This window comes from Sturnira hondurensis, unplaced genomic scaffold, assembly GCF_014824575.4.
Source record: "Sturnira hondurensis isolate 20B ecotype Veracruz unplaced genomic scaffold, ASM1482457v3 Scaffold0010128, whole genome shotgun sequence".
NCBI classification, from domain to species: Eukaryota; Metazoa; Chordata; class Mammalia; order Chiroptera; family Phyllostomidae; genus Sturnira; species Sturnira hondurensis.
The window spans coordinates 14416058-14433916 of record NW_028082759.1 but is presented as its reverse complement, the minus strand read 5'-3'; the positions used below and the strand labels follow the sequence as shown (position 1 = coordinate 14433916).

The 17859-nt window shown below is 46.9% G+C and overlaps 1 protein-coding gene across 1 annotated transcript; it reads left to right on the top strand.

Annotated features, from left to right (window-relative positions):
• The first annotated feature begins 319 nt into the window (after positions 1-319).
• On the top strand, positions 320-12983 carry LSM6 (LSM6 homolog, U6 small nuclear RNA and mRNA degradation associated). Its single transcript, XM_037058441.1, has 4 exons — positions 320-405; positions 7023-7138; positions 10470-10583; positions 12704-12983. Exons 2-4 carry the CDS (start codon positions 7045-7047, stop codon positions 12736-12738), a joined length of 243 nt encoding a protein of 80 aa, XP_036914336.1. The 5' UTR covers positions 320-405; positions 7023-7044; the 3' UTR covers positions 12739-12983.
• The last annotated feature ends 4876 nt before the right edge of the window (positions 12984-17859 follow it).

The window sequence follows — 17859 nt, the reverse complement described above, 5'->3', positions numbered from 1 at the left end:
TCGTTTCCTATGACTTCAAGCTATTTCTTACTTGTCTGCCTAAAAGAAATCCTGGCTAAAAGATCACTTCCTGCTTTGCTTTTCATGGTTTTGGGTTTTTTGTTTTGTTTTGTTTTGTTTTTTGAGGGGTAGGGGGGGTTGCTTTTCGTTAAAGGAGAGAGCACAGCACTTCCCACTTGGCCCACAGCACCGCTGACTGTGCCTCCAGGCAAACCTGAAGTCTGAGGTTTGCGCGCTCCGCGCGGCTGGGCTCTTTTGGCCCCGCGGGCCGCTGTAGCTCCGGAAGCAGCGATTGGCTGAGACTGAAAAGCGTCGCTGCCTCGGCGGTTTCGGTTTTAGTTTCAGTTTCCTCCCATTGTCGGCGGAGGCCGGGCATGTGGGTCTGCTAGAGTGGGGAATCTCGAGGTGAGCCCGGCAACGTCGCCCCCAGCAGGGTGGGGAGCAGCAGCGGAGCCTGTGGGTGGCCGGTCCCCGCCGCAGCCGCGCATGACGCCTGGCGCCTGGAATAGCATCCGTGGTGGTCGCTGCCGCGATCACTGAGTCCGTCCCCGAGACCCCCTCCCGGAGGGGCGCCTGGACCGCGCGGTTTGCAATGGCAGTCCCGGGGCCCCACGGATTTGGCTTGCGAGTGCACTCCTGGTTGTCGAAATTCCGCGGGGAACCTCGACATTAGCCTGGGGTTCGGCGGGAAAGCGGACTCCGAACACGGCCAGGCTTCGCCGGGGTGACAGGGCTGCTGGGCATGCAGCCATCAGGGTGCTTGCACCCGACCATCAGGGAATAAGCGCTGGACCAGCCCGCCGTAGCAGGTTGGGTATTCCCACCCTCAGTTGTGTGGCGTTAAGGTCGATCCGCAGGGCTTTTGAGTGTGTAGGGGTGCGCGTGCGTTCCTAGCAGGTTTGGGGTTTTTTGTTCTAGTGTTTTTGTTGCTGTTGTTCAGGGTGTCGGGGATGAGGGTGGTGCAGACAAGGATGATCATGATTTAATGTACCCCGAATAGTAATAATATAAGGCTGTTATAGGAAAATTGGAAATACTGAAGAGCTTAGTTAAAAAAAATTCACAGAACCCTTCCACTTACAATTTCTTTCCATATCTACTCTTGCCTGTGCTAATTTTCCTTGACCTAACATCTGTTTTACCACTTCACAGTATATTTAACATTCCAGTTCACTTAAAAATTCTTCCTAAATATCCTCTCTAGTTTTGTATTTTCTTTTGATTGGCTACCTAGTCTATCATTGTGTAGGTCTCATAAATTATTGGCCATCCCGGCTGTGGGGCCTTTAGGGTATTTGTGAATTCTTGCTTCATTGTGGCGTCCCACATTATACTCTCATAAACTTCTTTTTAAAGCTGTGTTTTAGAGTATTTACTTGGACTAGGGTCTGAGAAATTAAATGATTAGAATAGGTGCTGTGCTCTGGTCAGGTCTTTTTATCTCTATACACATTGCCAAATTGTTTAACAAAATAGTTCTACATCATTCATGTAGGACTATGCCTATTTCACCAAAAGTATGACAGCTTGTAATACATTTCTCATATTTCCAACCAATGAAGCGGAGCCTCCCTTTGGATTTATTTTTTTTTATAGTGGTGTCCGGCAATTCCACTGGTCTGAATTTTGTGAAGGAATCTTCCGAGATTTTGTTACTGTGTGTATTATCGGAGTTACTGCATAGGCCGACCGGCCGACTGTTGGATCGCTTAAGTGGTCTTCTAGCGGAACTGCCTTATTTTGCAGATGAGGAACCTCAGACCTTGAGGGGAGAAGTGAGTTATCCAAGGCACACAGCTAATTAAGTAGCAGAGCTGGGATTAGAACTCAGGTGTCCTGCCTCCCAAGTGAGTACTCTTGATGCTGCATCGGGTGGTCTCACTCAACTGCCATACTCGATGTTAGAATTGAAAAAGCTGTTTATATCGTTTGGACTAATCTGTCCTGCGGTTGCACCAGGTCACAGAGATGGGATCATCTGAGGGATCTAAGACACTGAAAATGGGAAGGGGGCCTTTGCTATGGCCTGGTCTAGAAATCCATTGTTTAGAATGGTACCTCCTTCAAGAGTTTTTGGCAGTCGTTTTCAGCTTTTCTAAATGTGTGTGGGGGGGGGGGGGNAGTTATCCAAGGCACAAAGCTAATTAAGTAGCAGAGCTGGGATTAGAACTCAGGTGTCCTGCCTCCCAAGTGAGTACTCTTGATGCTGCATCGGGTGGTCTCACTCAACTGCCATACTCGATGTTAGAATTGAAAAAGCTGTTTATATCGTTTGGACTAATCTGTCCTGCGGTTGCACCAGGTCACAGAGATGGGATCATCTGAGGGATCTAAGACACTGAAAATGGGAAGGGGGCCTTTGCTATGGCCTGGTCTAGAAATCCATTGTTTAGAATGGTACCTCCTTCAAGAGTTTTTGGCAGTCGGTTTCAGCTTTTCTAAATGTGGGGGGGGGGGGGGTGTAAAATAGTAAGTTATAATTTGTACTCTCATCTAGTTAGAACTTGGCAGTTCTTATGTGTTACACCTGAAAGTTTTGTTTTTTAATCTTGTTGTTGCTTTAAGAGCAGAGGACAGTGCTTTTTTTTTTTTAATTTAGGGCTCACAGCAGTTTTTCACTTGCAATTGACATTTTGGGCCGGATCCCATTTTGTTAGGAGGGCTGCCGTTGTAGGACGGTGAGCAATATTGTTGGTCTCTGCCTGCTAGATAGCAGTAGCACCTTGTCCTCATTCAGGACAGTCCAGACATTTCCAGATGTCCCTGAGGAAGGGGGTGGGGCAGAATGTCTCCTGGTGGAGCAGTGCTTGCCTATAAGGGTTATTTGGGACACTTCATGTGAATTCCAGGGCCCCTTGCCTAGACAGCCTGATTGTGGGAAGGCTTCAGGAATCTGCATTTTGGCTAGCATTTCTGTTGATTTGGATGCAGCCGATTCTTATACAACACAGAAACATTTCTCTTTCATGCATCTTTTATTTGGTGGTCAGTAATAGAGATGTTACTATGTTACAGCTGCTTCAGTGCCTGGGTGATACTATGTTAGTCATTATGCCTGTAGTTGGGCTGGGGGAGGGACAGAGATGTGTCCTGGCACTGTCCTTCAGTGCCTCTTCCATAGGCCTGGGCCGCATGCTTAGGTACCAGAGATGCCAAATGAGTAAGATACTTGGGCTATTCTGAGAAGCCTAGAACCCCCTGAGGGAGACTGGCCAGTCAAATGGCATTTAGCTGTTACGAGAGCTGTCCTTAGTGTCTGATGCCTGCTCGACACTGCTGTGTTCTGCTAATGTGTGTTCGCTTGGGTTGTAATGTTACATTTCCTAACAGTTTTTTGCTTTTCAATTGTTTTCACCCTAGACTGTAAATTCTCTACAAGTAGGTGGAAGTTTACAGGTAAACACGGCCAAGAGACTAGAATTGGCATGTTTCATGCTTCGTGATATAACTCAGAATCACATTAGCTAGTTTTTCTTCCTGTTTGGCCATTATAATTCCTTGCAGGCTGGCGCCCAATGATGAGGATTTTTGCCCGAAGCTGCTTCTCTCCCGCTAGGCTTCCCACTGTCCCTGCCATCCCCCCGTTTAGCAGGAGGGCTGTGGGTGCAGCCTGAGCTCTGCTCACCACCTCACCAGGTGACACACGAGTGCTTCCTGACTAATGCCCGGCACGGAGTGGGATGCCGAAAGCTTGATTCTCTGCCTGCCCCTACCCCCGTGCTTTTTCCTGAAGAAAGTCTGCAGGGCACTTTGCAGATGTCCTCATACTTTACCTCTCAGAAGCTTCTGGCAGAAGATACACCGCCTTTGACTTAATAGCCACGCCTTTGACTTAATAGCCACGTGTGAAGATGGGTGATTTAGAACAAGCTTGACCTGGAGTCAGGGAGGGAGCAGAGGCACAGAGGGTGACCCTGGCTGTAATTTTGAAGGGAGGGGCTTCAGCAAGGTGACCCTGCAGAAGGGGGCCTTTGTCCTCTCACACATCTGGTTCAAGGGGCTTTTCTCTCCCTTCAGGAATGGTGAGAACGGTTCCTTCTGCCTTATCCGATTTAAAAGATGAAAACTTAAAATTACGTGAGCCAAGTGATGGGAAAAATTGTGATGTCGAGACCAATTTAGTCACACGAAATAGATTTATGGGCAGGTCATTAAGTAACAGGGAGTGCCCGGGAAGCCTAATGAAGACAAATGTAATAGCTGCGGTCTCCTAAAGTGATGGATAAAATGTGTTTGAAGCAACATCCTCTTTCCAAATAACTCTTAAGATACTTTTTTTTTTTCAAGAGATTTAGCAGAATATAGATGCTCTGGAGAATAAAGGAGAAGCGTGCTGTTAGTCTCTCCTTTCATGTGGATCACACTCTTTTGAGGGAGAAAAGACTTGTGTGAAAAAATTAAACAGTATAAGATAGTAAGCAGCGGCAGGTTACACCCAGTACAGCCAGACGTGAAGCTCAGTGGTGCCAGGGCAAAGTGAGCTGGCATGTGCCCACCCTGTTTCTGGGGCACAGCACTGCTCGTGCACGCCCCTGCTGCCCCTGCTTCAGACCCTCCCTCCAGTGTCCCTGTCGCCTTCCACTGACACTGTTTTCCTACTTCGGGTGCATAGGGTCTCCCAGGCTTGTGCAAAAGGGTGCCAGGTCCCACCCAGAATCTCCAAGTGGCCCAAATGGCTCACGTTTGGGAAACAGCCCAAGAGGCCCAAGCCCAGGCCCCCGTAGCCCGACGCGCCTTGGTACCCAGGAACACGGTCCCGCTGCCTTCTGGGGCTGCGGCCTGTCCTTCTCCTCCGTGTAGATCTGCTCGCACTGTCCGGTGCCTCTGCCCGGCTCGCTCTCCTTTCCGCTGGTGGGCCCTTTCCTGCCCACTCAATTCAGGTGTCACGAAACCCTCCCTGACCTTCCAGGCCTGGGCTGACTGTGTCTTCTGTGTGTGCTGGTCTCCGCATAGTTCTACCCAAGTGCATACAACCTAAAAAATTCTCCCTTTACGTGTTTGTTTGTTCGTTTTGTTGGGTTGCCTGTTTTGGAGTGTGGTCTCAGAGGACCCAAGGCCGCGTCTTGTTGGTGTTACATCCCCGCCCGGCCTGTGCCTGACAATGTAGGTGGGGAAGAAAGTTTAAGGTGTTGAATGCCTTCAGAAAGAACTGGCTCTTAGCTGTTGGTGGGAGTGAGGATGAGGTTTAATGGCAGAGGTGTGATCTTTGATGAGCTTGGAAGAAGAATGGTGTCTGCCTTTTAGAAAGGTGAGGGGAGATGATGTTAATAAGAATTTGAGAATAACTAACACTGTCGGTTACTCAGCTAATAGTCTAGGTTTGTGTTCTTGTTTCCGGCACTAACTGGAGAGGATAGTTAGTAATGTCCTTGTGAGCTAGATTTTCACGTCATGACACATCTTAGTGGTTTTTGAACGCAAAATAAGCAGCTAGTTTGATCGCAGTCTGGTATCTGGAGAAACTGGCATCGTGGGATTTAGCATCTGGTAGGAGCTGAACCTAACACTCCCGAGTTGAGTCCCTGTCAGGCCTTCAGGGTTGATAGTCTCTCTAGATCCATTCGGCCAGGACACGTGTTCCCTCCATACGTAAATAAGGCAGTTCACAGACGAATGGGAAGGTTGGTTTTTTATTAAGCTCATTAAAGGTACTGAATCTGTTTCAGTATTTACCTTTTATTTATTTTCCCCTGTGCTCAGAACAGCATAAATAACATTGTTGTGTGGCCCGGGTGAATGAATAGTGGGTGTCCAGAATAATGTGATAATTTCAGTTATCTCCTGAGACTGTGTAGCAAAAAAATTAAGTGGCAACTCAGTGGGAAAGTTGAATTAAAATCTGTTGAGCAAAATAATCAGTTGATCCCATTAAAATTTGTTCAAGTCCCGGAGAGATGGAGTGGAATAACAGACACAGATTCGAGAGTAGTTTTGAAACTTGTGTTTTCTGTTCTTTAACTTAGGATGCTGACTTTTCTCGCTGTTTCCAAAGCCTTTGTACTCTCGGTTTTTGCTTACCTGCAGTTAGGTTACATTTGTTTACCGCAGTATTTTGAGAGAGAACTCTTACATAACAAGATGGGTTTTAAAAGGAGTGATGGGCAGTTCTGTATGTCTTGTGATTGGTGGGGCGCGTAATTCTCTTTCTGTGTTTCAGACTCCTATTATGCTTGTATTTTAAAACTATTTTTCTTTATTATGTAGAGTATATGTCTGCTATAATTATAATAGAATGAAAATCTTTGGTTGCATTAGCAACTTTCAGGAGGCTGTATGAGGTTGTGATTTTGTTCATGACTTCCTGGCTGTGTGACCTTGGGCAAGATGTTTAACCCTTTCTGTGTCTCCTTCAGCTGTAAGGCGAGGGTAACAACAATACCTGCTTCACCAGGTAGTGTGGTTTACGTGGAGTGGGGCGAGTGCTGGCACGGAGGACGTTCGAATAGTAACTCAGTTATGATTATAGTTAGTTCCAGAGGTGCTGTTTTGGCATCAGTAGTTTGTGAGTATCTCCACAGACAACAGACTTCAAAATAGGGCTCATTGGAGCTTGAATGCCACTTCCATTGCTTTTGGGGGCAAATCATTTAGCACAACGCGGATACGAAGCCCTTCTTCCCAGCGTTCTTGTAAAGACTACATCTGGTAGTATCTGGCAGGATCTTAGCAAAGCGCTCAGCATCCGTTAAATAAGCATTTTGTAAATGGGAGGGTGGAAGTGGTGGCAGTGGGCGTACAGGCGTGCGTGTGAGACAGCAGCAGTGACAAGTGGTGGCAGACCGCTCCGTGACGCAGGGCTCTTCTGCGGCGAGGCTGGGTCAGGGCTGGCGTGAGGGTCTGTGGGAAGCACTTCGCTTCGTGTCCGGCCCTGGCAGGCCCTGCAGACGCGTGAGCTACTGTGTGGTTGTGGGGTCATGTTGCGTCTTCACGTGTGCTGCTTTGCTGCTGGGTCTTCTGTAAGAGCTTCAGGCTTTGTCGTTGAGGAACTACCTTTTGTCCTTACTTTTATTGCTCCTTTTCAGGTTTCTGATCAGGATTGCTAAAATGAGTCTGCGGAAGCAAACCCCCAGTGACTTCTTAAAGCAAATCATCGGACGGCCTGTTGTGGTAAAATTGAATTCTGGAGTGGATTATCGAGGTAATATTTTTCTGCTTCATTCTCACTGGTGTAATTAAGTAAGTGAATATGACTTACTGATTTTTATTAATCTCTTAAACGTACCCAGTGGACCAATGGAAGCTTTGGTTGTCAACAGTTTCTGTGCCCGCTTCTTGCTCTGCCTCTGAGACGGGTGCTTTCAGAGACACCACTCCAACACCGGCATGGGCTTGGACTTCTAGGGTGTTTGTGTGACTGCCGTCCCCTGCCTCTGCTTTGAGATCAGGCATGCCTGCTTCCCCTGGGGCCTTGGGACCAGCCAGGGTGCCCAGCCCCCTCCAGCAGGAAGGGCAAGCAGGGTGCTGAGGGGCTCAGGGTACAGCCGCACTCGCTCCCGTGGGAGAGTTTGGGGCTGGCAGCAGCTACTCAGGTGGTATCATTTCCCAGCGTGAGCTGCCTGCTCATGGACACGCAGGTCCCCCGGAGCCACCTGTCCGTGCTTCTACAGGATGCTCTTTTGAAGGCGGTGACACTACCAAAGTCAACTTTGTGGGGGAAACGGTTCCAAATTCCATTTTTAAAAGTCACTAAATTCCTAATCTTCCAACATTTAGACAGGTTAAATTCCCTGGAATGTTTTTCAGGTACAGAAAACTAATTCATTAACAGAGGTTAATAGCCTTTTTCCTAGTCTCTTGTTTGAATAATTCGTGGTCTCTTTTCTGAATAATGATAGTCATCTCTTGAGCCTTTTTCTCTTTTCAGACATGTAGACTCAGCTTTACTGAGAGCTTTCTGTGGGTCCAGTGTGTGCCGCTCCCTGGGTTTTCATGTTCTGTTCCCAGAAGTCCTTTGAGAGCTCTGCTGGCTATGCCCACCGAGTCAGGCCGGGACTGGGACGCCAATTCAAGCCTGGCTCAGATGCCTTGTTAAGAAGCCACTCTGCTGTTTACGTAGTGTCTTGGTTTCTTAATATTGTTAACATATCTCCAGTTTAATTTGACTTTATAGTGAAACTAATGGATTTATACTGATTAGTGAGATAGTATGAAGTCTCTCTCTACTGCTTCTCACCCTTGAACCTTCGATGAGCCTAACAGGGTATGCTGTCCGCTTCTGGAGATCGGCGCACACGCAGCCGTCAGTTGCGGGGGAGACCCTCTGGGTAGTGCCTTCTCTGTGCCCACCTCATTGAGGGGATCAGCAAACAGCCTGACCTTCTTGTCTCTGCTCTTTAGTGAAAAACTTTCTGTTTTTAAAGGTAATATATGTTGTGGGTTTTTTCTTCTTTTTCTTCTTTAAAGAAATTTCAAAGCAAGTAATGGAGAAGAGTAGACTCCAGAAGAAAGCAGAATCTTCCAAAATTCCTCTGTCCAGAAACAATGAGCCTTACCGAGTTGGACCTGTCTCTGTGTCGGCCTGGTTTCCCAGGCGTGGGGTCAGCCCTGCCTGCGCCCTGGTGTTTTTATGGGAAAACGTGCCTTCCACCCTCCACCGTGCAGCGGCCGTGTGGGCGTGCCTTGTGTGGGGGCGCCACAGTTCTGCGTGGGTTTTAAACCAGCCCCCTTGAGCGGACAGTCTGGTGCTTAGCGATGGGAGCTGTGGCAAACAGCTCTGCTCGTTCGCTGTGTGTCCTGAGCACTTGTCCAGGCATCTCTTCAGAACGGCTCCTGGGGCCAAGGTTTCGGAGCCACGGCCGGTCAGACAGGCAGCCCTGGGGTGGTGTGCATTCTCCAGGTTCACGCCAACCCTGTGTCGGCCTTGTCCTCCACTTTTCCATCCTAACTGGCGACAAGTAATATTTCATTTCCATTTCTCTGTTTACTAGCGAGGCTAACCAGCCTTTCCCATGGGTAGCAATCGTAAGTTTTTTCCTTTCATGAGTGTGCCTGTTCATGGCTTCTGTACTATTAAAGTGAAATGTTGTACACTGTCGGGAGCACTACCACAAAGAATGCTCTCATTTTGTGGTAAAGTAAAAGACAAACAAACAAACAAAAACCCAGCTCTCTGAAACAGTTTTTCTTTGGGTTGGACAAAAACTTTGTGTTTTCTGTGAGTCATTGTAGTTTTATCTGTTAGAGAAAGGAAGGGATTACAATTATAACCCCCTGGAACCTTTTTCTTAAAAAGAAACAAATTTTTGCTCTGAGAATAGATGTTTTTACTAGAAGTGGACATTTTATTTGGAAATGTTTCTGATGCATTTTCAAAAAGATTTGCATATTATGTCTCAGAAGTTTCTTTTATGGTTGTTTAATCATAAAATTAATACATCAGGAAATAATCTGTGAAGTTGAATCTTAAGTATTCTTTTGACAGGAAGTAGTTGTTAATGTTCACAGTCCCTTCTGATTCTTTGAAAGTTTACTGGCTTTGGCAGAATTCTGTTGGGTTAATGTCTTGTGCTCTCATTACACACAGTTTTGAAAAGAAAGTTTTGTTTAGAGGATAATGGGGCCAGAGGTAGAGAGTGAGGAGCATATTAATGAAGTTGAGGCTTAATGAAGCTATGGACTTGGTTAATTGAATCAAATTTGTAGTATTTGCTTTCACATAAAATTTTCTTCCTAGAAAAGATCACTTTAAGTTAGGGAAGTGAGAGGCTTTTATGTATTTTTTTCATCTTTTGAAAAAAATCAAACATGGTCGATTTTTGCAAAAATTAAACCATCTTGGCACAACTAAAAAGATTTCACCCAGTTTCCTTGAAAGCTCCCTAGAATGATTTAGCTGTTTTTCTGTATTAGCCTGGATTTCAAAATATTACAACCGTAACAAAACAGAAAGGGACGTGTTACAGCGCGGCAGGCTGCCTTGCGTTCTCAAGCTGCTCTCCGCTGCGAGGCGCAGGAGCACCTGCTGTCCCCTCTTCTGTTGTTTTAACAGCGTGGGGACTTCCTCTTCACCCTGGAGGACATGCGTGTGCTGCAGTGGAGGCTGTGAACAAACGGAATAAATCTGCCAGGCCCGTGTGTCACTCGGGGGCTAAACTGAGGAGTGCCGCTGGGAGTGAGGAGTCTTGGCTAACGGTCATTCGCTCGCACATAACTGCCTTTTTCATTTCAGAGAAGGGTGTTCTATTAATCTACTTTTGTGAAGGTGTCTAAAGTTGCTTTTCCACACATATCATGAGAAAAGTGACGGTTGTTTTTCCTGCTTTCACACTGTGTGCCTCTTAGCCTCTGTTCAGATGGGCATGAAGTAAAGACTTTTTTTGTGCTTCCTTCTGCGTTTTGGCTACACTGAATTTTTATATTAAGCGTGTGAAAGCTAATAAATAAAGAGATTATCAACTCTATGGTATGCCCTATAATTTTCAACTCTTATTTGCTTTGTATGTTTTCTCTTTGATTGAATCTGTCTCCAGGCGTCCTGGCTTGTCTGGACGGCTACATGAACATAGCCTTGGAACAGACAGAAGAATACGTAAACGGACAGCTGAAGAATAAGTATGGGGATGCGTTTATCCGAGGAAACAATGGTAACGTTCCTTCCCTCTGTAATTGTACATCTGAAATAAGCCTTGGTGTTTATAACCAGAATCACCAGCGAGTTTTCTAGATAACATAAAGTTCAGTTTTAGTTTTGCTTTGTTACTTTTAAATTCTTGTATCTCAGATCTTCAGTGTGGCCGTTTTGTAAGTAGCTTTGTGGGATTGTGGAACTGGCAACCCTCCCCTTTTGCAAGGAGGGACTGAGGGCCCTGGTGCACCGACCCAGAAGCCCGCGCTGTTGAGTACAGTCGGTGGTGTGCCTGCGACACTGCCTCTCACCCTGGGAGCTGGAGCTGTGCGAATCGCCCTCGGTTTGCGTCTGTGGGAGTGAGCTCGTGCCGTTCGTACTCTGTCTGTGTGTCATTCGAGTGCTCTTTGCGGAGAGTCTCTCCTTTAGTGTGACAGAAATGACCAAATTGGAAAGATGGTCCTAAAGTTACTCAGCTTTTTAACAGCTGATACATTGCTGTGGTTGTCAAGTTTATTTTTTTTTTAAGTACCTTGTTTGAAAACACATTATCTTACCACGTGGTTCGCACCACGTGTCTTTTGTTTGCTTTTTCGTTCTTCCAACACATAACATTTCCCCTCCCATTTTCCATATCGTTCTCACTTCTTACACTTACTAAGAAATAAGACGGGACACCTACAGTAAGTCGGGGTGTTTAGTTCACAGCAAAAGGGGCGCACTTCTAAGGGGGCTGAAGAAGTCACCCCATACCTAGAGAGTGCCCATCAATAAAAAAATCCAAACTCCAGAGTCCCAGACCTCCATCTGGGAAATGGGATCAAAATGTGGGAAGGGTCAGGGGGTGATTCCCACAGTTTTAAAGCCGTCCCCTCCTGCTGAAAATTTCAAATATGACTTTAGAGATAATGTGTTTTCAAACAAGGTACTTAAAAAAAAATAAACTTGACAACCATAGCAATGTATCAGCTGTTAAAAAGCTGAGTAACTTTAGGACCATCTTTCCGATTTGGTCATTTCTGTCACACTAAAGGAGAGACTCTCCACAAAGAGCACTCGAATGACACACAGACAGAGTGCGAACGGCACGAGCTCACTCCCACGGACGCAAACCGAGGGCGATTCGCACAGCTCCAGCTCCCAGGGTGAGAGGCAGTGTCGCTTGAGACGGCTGATAGCCAGTCAGGTGCAGGTTCCGTGAGTAGCGATAGGGAGGATCCTGCCATGTGAACGTGACATCTGGAACGTGTCCAGTTTCCCAGGGATGTTGTTACTGTCATTCTGACGCTTCCCCTTCATCTGGCTTTTTACTACGACATAGTAATCAGTGATAATTATTTTTAGACTCTCAGAGTCACATCCTTGACTCTCAGAAGAGGATCTGGGGCTACTTGATTAATCTATGCTCTGTTCTTCGCTCTGTTCTTTGATTGCAATATCTCTGAATGTTCACTTCGAATGAATCTCAGAATCTGCGTCAGCCTTGAGGGGTGGATGGGGAGGCACAGCCCTGGCGCAGGGCGACCAGGGTGACCCAGCCACCACACCCTGTGCCAGTTCTCCTGAAGAGTTCGTTCTGGGAGTCACCAGGGCACTGGAAAAGCAGAACTTTGGCCAACACCAAAGGCTGATATTTTACCAGGGAACTCAGAATAAGGACTTGGGAGGTTTTGTTCGTGTGTGTGTTTAATAACAAACTCCTCAGCCCTTGTTTATCCTGTTGCAATTAAAAAATTAAACAGCAAATTTAGAGTTTCTGTTGGGGAGATGGGTGAAATATGGTCTTCATTTGTAATCTACAGTCTCACCTGGTACGATTTATTGATTGACTTTACTTTAGAATTACCCGTAATTATAAAACGGCCTTGGAGTCTAGTGGCTTTCACAGGTATTGTGTTTTGTCCTCCTGGTCGCAGCAGTCAGTCCTGTGCGTGGCTAAGACTAGGCCACGGTGCCGTGAGACATTAAACCCAGGTCTGCGTTCACAGAACTGATCTCACAGCAGTGCTCAGTTTCCCATGCAGTGGGAAAAGTCCCTCTAAATTGGCGGAGGGGTCAGGCCAGGATCCATTTGTTTTTAAAACTTGCTGTTACACTACTCCAGGATGACTTTTCAGCTCGTTTCTGTTTTCTTTGCAGTGTTGTACATAAGCACACAGAAGAGGAGGATGTGACGGCGTTGGGAGCACAGTTCTTTTCACCTGCAGATATATTTTTTAATGAGTTCTTTGCCTTTTTTAATATAATTTGTTGTATTTCATAAAAGTTGGTGATTTTTCATTGACATGTGAGTAAGTAAATGTATAAAATGGTGGATTTAATTGTAAAGAATTTTTTCATATTTAAGTTTTAGTCATTTTCTGTTACCTCGATGTCAGTGTGCAGAATGTAAAAGAATAAAAAAGAAGATCTTTTGTTTCTCCCTACATGACTTTTTAAAAAATATTTTATTTATTATTAGACAGAGGGAATGGATGGGAAAGAGAGAGAGAAACATTGATTGGTGGTTGCTTCTTATGTGCGTCCCACCTAGGGACCGCGCCCACAACCCAAGCGTGTGCCCTGACAGGGATTGAACTGGGGACCTTGTGCTTTGCTGGATGACACCCAACCCACGGAGCCACACCACGGGGGGCCCTGCACGACTTTGAACTTAAGTTCCCAGCAGTGTCGTTTGGTTAGATTGCTGTCCTTACTCAGCTGACGAGAGAGAGGCCTGTGATGACACTTCAGACATCGAGGAGATGTCCTCCTCCACTCCATCCTCTCCTGTCTCCCCGTCAAAGTGCTTGAGTGAAGAAGGTCCACCCAGGCACCCAGCCTCAGTCCGAGGTTCAGAAGGGCCCCTGAGGCCAAAGTCCAGCTTCTGACGCAGCCACCCAGGTAGACAGTGGAATCGGGGGTCTCGTGGGCACTCGCCCGGAAGGAGCGGGCGCAGGAATTGATTGGGGGAGCACGTTGAAAGGTCCCCGTGCTCCAGTCTCGTGCAGACGTTCCATCTCGGCACGCCAGCCGCTGCCGGCTGTCATCTTGCATCTGCTCCGGGCAGCGGGACCTGTTGGACTTCCTCCTCGCTTTCCGGAGTGTTGGCCCCACATCGCTCTCATTTTGGGAGCACGGCCGGGAGGAGCCGTTCCTGTGCGTCTGGCAGTGCTGTAGATTGAGGCGAAGCTGAGAGTTCGTGAACTTGCTCGGGTCTCGGTTGCTAACCTGACTGAGGAAGAATTTTTTCTTGCTCTTGCCTAGGGAAGGGGACTCGGGGACCCTTCCTCCCAGAGGGCAACTGTGTGTGAGTGTGACACTGTCCCAGAGCAGAGCGCAGGGCATTCACAGAGCTTGGCACCCGGCGGGCCTTCTGCGTTACGGGCCTCCTGCTGAGAGGGTTTTCACAGTGTATTAATGAGATTTCCACAGGCCTGCTTTATTCCGTGAGCAGTTTATGCTGTCTCCAGGGACAACAAATATATCTGGGCACTCGGGTTGAGTGAACACCAGACAATCGTGTGAACGCAGTACTGGCCTTCCTCCTCCCGCCCTCCGCATCCAAACAATTGCCTGGTTGGAGGAGGTGGGGGCAGGGTTGGGAAGGAGGGGACGGGTGGCGCTGGTTCTGGAGAGGTATGTGTGGCACTCTCTTGTTTTGCTTAAAAGATCACAGAGTAAGAGTAAGTGGAAACAATTACGTTTTAATTAATAACTGGGGAAAGGTGAACAGTCATTTTGCAGGGTTTGACTGTGTGTACACCCAAACTGCAGCGCTGCTATGCTTCAATAATCTATCATGTCTTGACAGGAGCTTGAAAAGGGTCCAGTCTGTAAGTACAAATCACCAATTTGCTCTGTTATAAATGACTCCTTTTAGGGAGAAAATGGATGTCCCCCCGAGTGCAGTGTATGGTTCTCGTTTGTTTTCTGTAATCTGGGGCTACCAGGCCGCCACATCCCTTCTTCAGTTGGGCCAGCTGCTTCTCAAAGCCGCTCCGTTCGTATTTCCCACCGACCTGGGGCATCCTATTTATGCCGCCTTCTTCCCTGACCTTTCTGGCATATGTCTTTATATTTTCCTCGCCATCTCTCTTTAAATAGTTCTGCAGTGGGCAGTGTTTTCAACCGTGGAACTACTTTCACTCAAGATTGACTTTGGGAAATGCTACCATTTGTATGGTGATAAGGACCGTCTGTATTAGGCACCGCACCCGATGTAGGTTGTCTCCACGTAGTAGAAATGTGAAACAAAATAGTGTAAATGCCAAATTGACTTTTTTATTAACTGTAGTCTCTTGGAGGTCAGTGAATGATTTCCAGTTGCACCGTAGCAAAGACATCTATTCTCAGTTGAAGCATTTTTCACTTGAGGAAACTCGGATTCCCGGTCTCTCTGCCCCCAAACCCGGGCTGCTACACGCTCTCTCTCGGGCTGTGACAAAACAGAATGTTTAGCGAGAGACGGAAATTGTGCTTGATTCTTTAGACTATTTGACTCCGTGTTCTGTTTTGGTCTTCTCAGCTATTCCTTGGCTAATCTTCCAACAAGTTGAATTGATTCTGACTTCAAAACTGTTTATCCCAAAACAGAGCTGTTGACAAGCACACATACAGATGGCAGACATGTGGTACGATTTTCCTGTTCTCATCTCGGCATCCAGTAAGGGAATGGTACTGAGAGATGCGTTACGTACTGTGCGTTTTCATTCAGTGCAATGCGAGTGCGTAATTATGGACAAACAGTGACAGTGTTTAAGGGATTTCCTGATTCCAAAGTCTCGGCATTAGTTCGCTGTGTCTGGTTTGCTGCCTCGGAGGCTATAATCCATGAGAACAGCAACAGCCCCAGGAGCTAAAATTGTCTGCTGGTCCCGCTGACTCACAGGGGACCCCAGTACAGCACTCCAGGCAGGAGGGCCAGTCTGCCCCTCAGTGAGGACCGACACTGACCTCTGTCCTCAGAGCCAACGATCCTCAGAGGACTGGCTAGCTCTTCTATTCAGAGGCAAATTCCAGCCCACTCTGTGGCCAGGGCTATTCTTTACAGCCAAACTGCATTAAGGTTCCCTTCACAAAAGGAAACTTGGTAAAAGGAAGTCACAGTTCCTTGTCCCCAGTGACCCTGTTTCTGGAGGCCCTGTATGGCAGTGCGGCTCTGACTGCCTGGACCAAGACCCACCCGATGGTTGTGGAGCCAGACTCCACTCTGGGGGTCGCAGGGTTAGTCCTGGCCTCTCCGGGGTCCGAAGAGCCAGCAAGTACTGTGTTTAGCCGTGTGCAGTGTGCTCCCATGTATAATGCACACCCGTGTTTTTGCCCAAACTTTGAGGGGAAAAATTGTTTCAATTCAATTACTTATTTATATTTAGGTACTTCTGGGTTTTTTGTATTAGAAAAAGTATTATTTTGCATATGAATATTGTTACTGCTTTCTAGACTTGTACTTTTAATGCATACGCCTAAGTAAGAATTGAAGACATTTATATAGATACAGAATTAGTACTACCCGTGTATAAGGCACATCCTTATTTTTCCCTCAAAAATTTGGGCAAAAAGTCCTCGTACATGGCAAAAACTCGGTCCTTTTATTCCAGCAGCTGCCTCGTGTCGTCCCTGCGCACAGTGGGGCAGCACCGAGCGTCTTCCCTCCCAACTGGCCATCTCCGACTCGCCAGCTGGGGTCCAGTTTGCCAGAGTGGGGGCAAGATGGCAGAAGTGGCCAGGCAACAGTGGTACACGCCCAGTGACAGGACAGTGGACATGACATGAACCGACATCTGCCCTGCGCCTCTCTGAGCCAGCTCTCCTCGTCTGGGAGGTGGAGGAGGTGGAGGAGGTGGAGGAGGTGGCCACATAGTGGGGATCACAGAAGTCAGTTCCGCGTTCACGGCATGGCAACCATAGGCAGGAGGCTGGGCCAGACCTCGAGCGATGCTGAAGTGAAGGCGAGCCCGCTCCTCTCCGTACTGTGTAAATCGGGGTGTTCTGGGAGAAAGTGGTGCTCTCCGTGCTTTTTTCTCTAATTGGACCACAATTTTGAGAATTCTTCTTTTTAAAATCTGAACACTTTAGATGGATTTGATAATCTCAACCATATGTTCATGCCTTGGAAGTCCAGATAACCTCAGGACTAGATAATGTTGAAATGTGATTATCTCCATCTGTTGATCTCATTTCCCCACAGGCCCATGTGGCTCTGCCTCCCGTCTTCGTACTTGTTTTTCCCAGCTGGCACAAGCCAGATTTTCTGTTTTGAGTCATCTGTCTTATCGAAACACTTTCTTTTCTTAATAATAGTTTGGAAGTAACAGCAGCTAGAAGGTGGACGTACTGTCCAGAAAGTATGTCCAGCCATGTCATATGAAAAATAGAGACATTATTGAAGATACAAGAAACATTGCACACAGGACAGTGATACCTCAGTCCCCTTCAAAGTAGGCACCTTGGGACCTCACACAGCTCTCCCAGTCACCATCACCTGCCCCATCTTATTTTCCTGAATCTCATCAGTGGTCTGAAATCTCTTCCCTTTCAGAAGTGATTTTAGTTTGGTGAGTCACCTGGGTGATTTGGTGTTTCACCAAAAAACTCTGCATGAGACATGATGCCCAAGTGGGCACATAGTTGTGATGGAGCTGCCTGTCACCAGTGGCCCAGAGCTGCAGCCTTCTGAATCATCTGAATAGTTTCCACAGTGGGACGTTCCAGCTGAATGCAAAATTGGATGCAGACTTGCTGCTCTACTTGCTCCGTCATTTTGAAGGTGATGGCCACACAGTACACATGCTCACGCAACGGTGTCTACCACCCCCTCTGACCAGTACAGTGAAGTCGTCATTGTTCACCCATGTGCACCGCAGTCCATGTTTTTTTGCTGCCAGGTTACACTGATGCACAAACTGTTCTCGTTACATTAACAGTGGCTGGACTTTCTCCAGACAGACCTCATATTCTAAGATCTTCATGAAAGTGTAAAACACTGAGCAGCTGGGATAAGTCTGGTTTTTGAGGTCTTCTTTACAAAATATTCAAATCCATATAGACTCCACTTATTCCAAGGTTTGAAATGGAATGGGTGCTGGTGGGTTTGGCAAAATACTGTAATAATAATGTGGATTAAAGGAGCGCCAGTCTGTGAGAAGTTCACATAAAATCATTTTAGAGAAATTTCTTTTACCATCACGTGCACACAATATTCCAAATCACAGGTCAGTGTTTATATCAAATAGGACTAATACTGAAATTGCAGTAATGCACAAAGAGGTGAGTTGTTTAGGAGGTTGTTTGGGTTCCTTTGACACAGACATGTC

What these genes read in the sequence shown, in the direction of transcription:
- LSM6 (XM_037058441.1), top strand. Translation starts at nt 7,045, where the DNA reads ATGAGTCTGCGGAAGCAAACCCCCAGTGACTTCTTAAAGCAAATCATC. An exon ending in TTCTGGAGTGGATTATCGAG is followed by an intron (nt 7,139 to 10,469) that starts GTAATATTTTTC and finishes ATCTGTCTCCAG; the next exon opens with GCGTCCTGGCTTGTCTGGAC. An exon ending in GTTTATCCGAGGAAACAATG is followed by an intron (nt 10,584 to 12,703) that starts GTAACGTTCCTT and finishes TTTTCTTTGCAG; the next exon opens with TGTTGTACATAAGCACACAG.